Below are 2,816 nucleotides of genomic sequence, written 5' to 3' on the forward strand. Positions count from 1 at the left end.
TCATGAAAGTAATAGAAGTTATGAATCAAATGGACCTTACAGGTATCAGCCACATTTATAGGAATTTTTCGAAGCAATTGTTTGCTATAAGAGGTGTGCAAATTTAAAATAGAAGGTGTTTCTCTATGGTGTAATAATTAATGACAATTCTAGTCAGAAAAAGAAAATCTGAAAACCTATAAAAACAGCTTTCAGAGAAAGCAGTGGAAGAGGAAGCAATAGTGAAAACCAAAATCATTTAGAATAAATGCCCAGACCCAATCAGAGAATGAGTAAAAGAAAGTGAAAAGACAACTGTGAAGTAAGGGGAGGTCATTCTGAAAGCAAAAACTACTGTTTGCCCTATTTAAGATACAGCCACACAAGATGGTCTTCAGAGAACCTAGAGGGGAAGGATCAGGACCAAACAGCCCAGAGGACAAACAGCATCTGCAAGATCCACAATGACTAGGCCCTGTGCTTTCCTGATGGCCCTGCTGGTGATGAGCTACTGGTCAACCTACTCTCTAGGATGTGACTTGTCTCAGAATCATAACCTCAGGAACAAGAGAGTCTTAAGACTCCTGGCACAAATGAGGAGACTTTCTCCTCTCTCCTGCCTGAAGGACAGAAAAGACTTCGGATTCCCCCTGGAGAAGGTGGATACCCACCAGATGCAGAAGGCGCAAGCCATCCCTGTCCTGAGTGAGCTGACCCAGCAGATCCTGAACCTCTTCACATCAAAGGAGGCATCTGCTGCTTGGGAGGAAACCCTCCTAGACTCCTTCTGCAATGACCTACATCAGCAGCTTAATGACATGCAAGACTGTCTGATGCAGCAGGTGGGGGTGCAGGAGTCTCCCCTGACCCAGGAAGACTCCCTGCTGGCTGTGAGGAAATACTTCTACAGGATCACTGTGTACCTGAGAGAGAAGAAACACAGCCCCTGTGCCTGGGAGGTGGTTAGAGCAGAAGTCTGGAGAGCCCTGTCTACCTCAGTCAAGTTGCTGGCAAGACTCAATGAGATGAAGAAGTCCTGAGCCCAAGTAGAGAGGAATCTCCTAGACTAGGACACTGCAACTCATTTTATAAGCTCTCCTTTTAAGTTTCATTTATTTTGGTATGAATACAATCAACCTGCTGAGATATTTCAGCAAAACTGTTCAAATTTTGTTTATATGTAATACCATTTGTTCCTGCATGCATCTTATTTATTTATTTATTTATTTATTTATTTATCTTATTAATTTGATTTGATGTATTTATGTCCAATCTTACAGCTTTATTTTCTTTAATGTAGAACACCATCATAAGTAATTAAAACTATTCTTTATTCAAATAAATTTACTTTCTAAAATACATTGACTAGTTCATTCAGTATGTCTTCAAAATTTTTCAGTATTTGTAACAGTTTTCTCTACAGTATTAAACCTGTACAAATGAACTGTGTCCAAAACTCAGACCGGATAATGGTTATATATACTCTAAACGTTTCCCTCTACTTCTCTACAGTATACGGTAATCCTCCAGATATAGAGCCAGCATACTGTGCAGTAGAAAGCCAGAGAATCTTGCTATTGCCACACTGCATCTTAGACCTCTTTGCCCTAATATTTTCCAGAGTAATCTTCCATCTGAGTTTCCTGACCTCTGGTACCCATCACCTACTCTTACCTTTGATGAGTTTAACTGTTTTGAGTTCTAAGTATGAGTGAGATCAGTGAGTATTACAAAATAGATCATTAAAAATGACTGACCTATATAGCACAGAAAAGCATGCCAACAAACTAGGAATCAGTGAAATTTATTTATTTATTTTTTTTTCTCTAAAATACATAATTTTTATTTTTAAAGTAATATGTCTCTGTGCAAAAATGTGAAGATAAAAATGTATACAATAAATGAGGAAAAAACAACCCCACAAAACTGTATAAATACAGAGAAATCATCATGATATCATGATTAATATTTTAATGTATATTCTGGCAGTATTTTATACATCAATATTAATAGGTTATATCTGAGATGTTATTCTATATACAGGATTATACTAGATTAGCCATTAGAAGTACACAGGAACTCTTCATTTCAGATCACTCTAGACATTTGCAGAGTAGCGCTTTTCACTGGATACCCTAGAAAGCTATTTATATATGACATCAAAGTATAATATTTTTTTTCTCTTAAGTTTTTAGAAGTTTTTACCTGTATATAAATATTTACACTTTCAAATTGTATTCCCTGTCAGGAATTGAAAAATTAAAATAATCTCAAATGACATAGGATATGAGCCTTCAAGGCTACTAAAACCATAGCTGATTTTCAAAGCTGTTGCCCTGTTACCTGTGGAATTGGTGTTGTTTTTTTTTTCTTTCTTTCTTTTTTTTTTTTTTAAATTTTTTTATTGGATGTTTTATTTACATTTCATATGTTGTCCCCTTACCCCATCCCCCACCCACCCAGGAACCCCCAATCCCCTCACACCTCCTCCTTCTTCTTTGTGGATGTAACCTCTATCTACCCCCCCACTCCCACCTCCCCACCCTCAAAACTCCCACCCCCTGGGGCGTCCAGCCTTCATGAGGTCAAGGATCTCATCTTCCACCTGTGCCCAGCAGGGCCCTCCACTCTTATATATTCAGCTAAGGCCCTGGAACCCTCCATAAGTGCTCCCAGGCTGGTGGTTTAGACCCTGGGAGCTGTGGTTGGTTGGTATTGTTGCTCTCCTCATGGGGCCACAAATCCTTTCAGCTCCTTCAGTCTTCACTCTAACTCCTCCATTGAGAACCCCATATAATAAGGACATATGCTCAACTATGTTCATAGCAGCCTTATTT

General features: G+C 38.7%; 1 protein-coding gene across 1 annotated transcript; it reads left to right on the top strand.

Moving 5' to 3' along the window:
* The first annotated feature begins 443 nt into the window (after nucleotides 1–443).
* LOC114635487 (interferon alpha-12-like) lies at nucleotides 444–1,019 on the top strand. The gene has a single exon (XM_028784048.1). The coding sequence runs from the start codon at nucleotides 444–446 to the stop codon at nucleotides 1,017–1,019; it is 576 nt and encodes a 191-aa protein (XP_028639881.1).
* Nucleotides 1,020–2,816: the final 1,797 nt, after the last annotated feature.

The sequence above is a fragment of the Grammomys surdaster genome, unplaced genomic scaffold, assembly GCF_004785775.1.
Source record: "Grammomys surdaster isolate TR1022 unplaced genomic scaffold, NIH_TR_1.0 108850, whole genome shotgun sequence".
In the NCBI taxonomy this organism is placed as follows: domain Eukaryota; kingdom Metazoa; phylum Chordata; class Mammalia; order Rodentia; family Muridae; genus Grammomys; species Grammomys surdaster.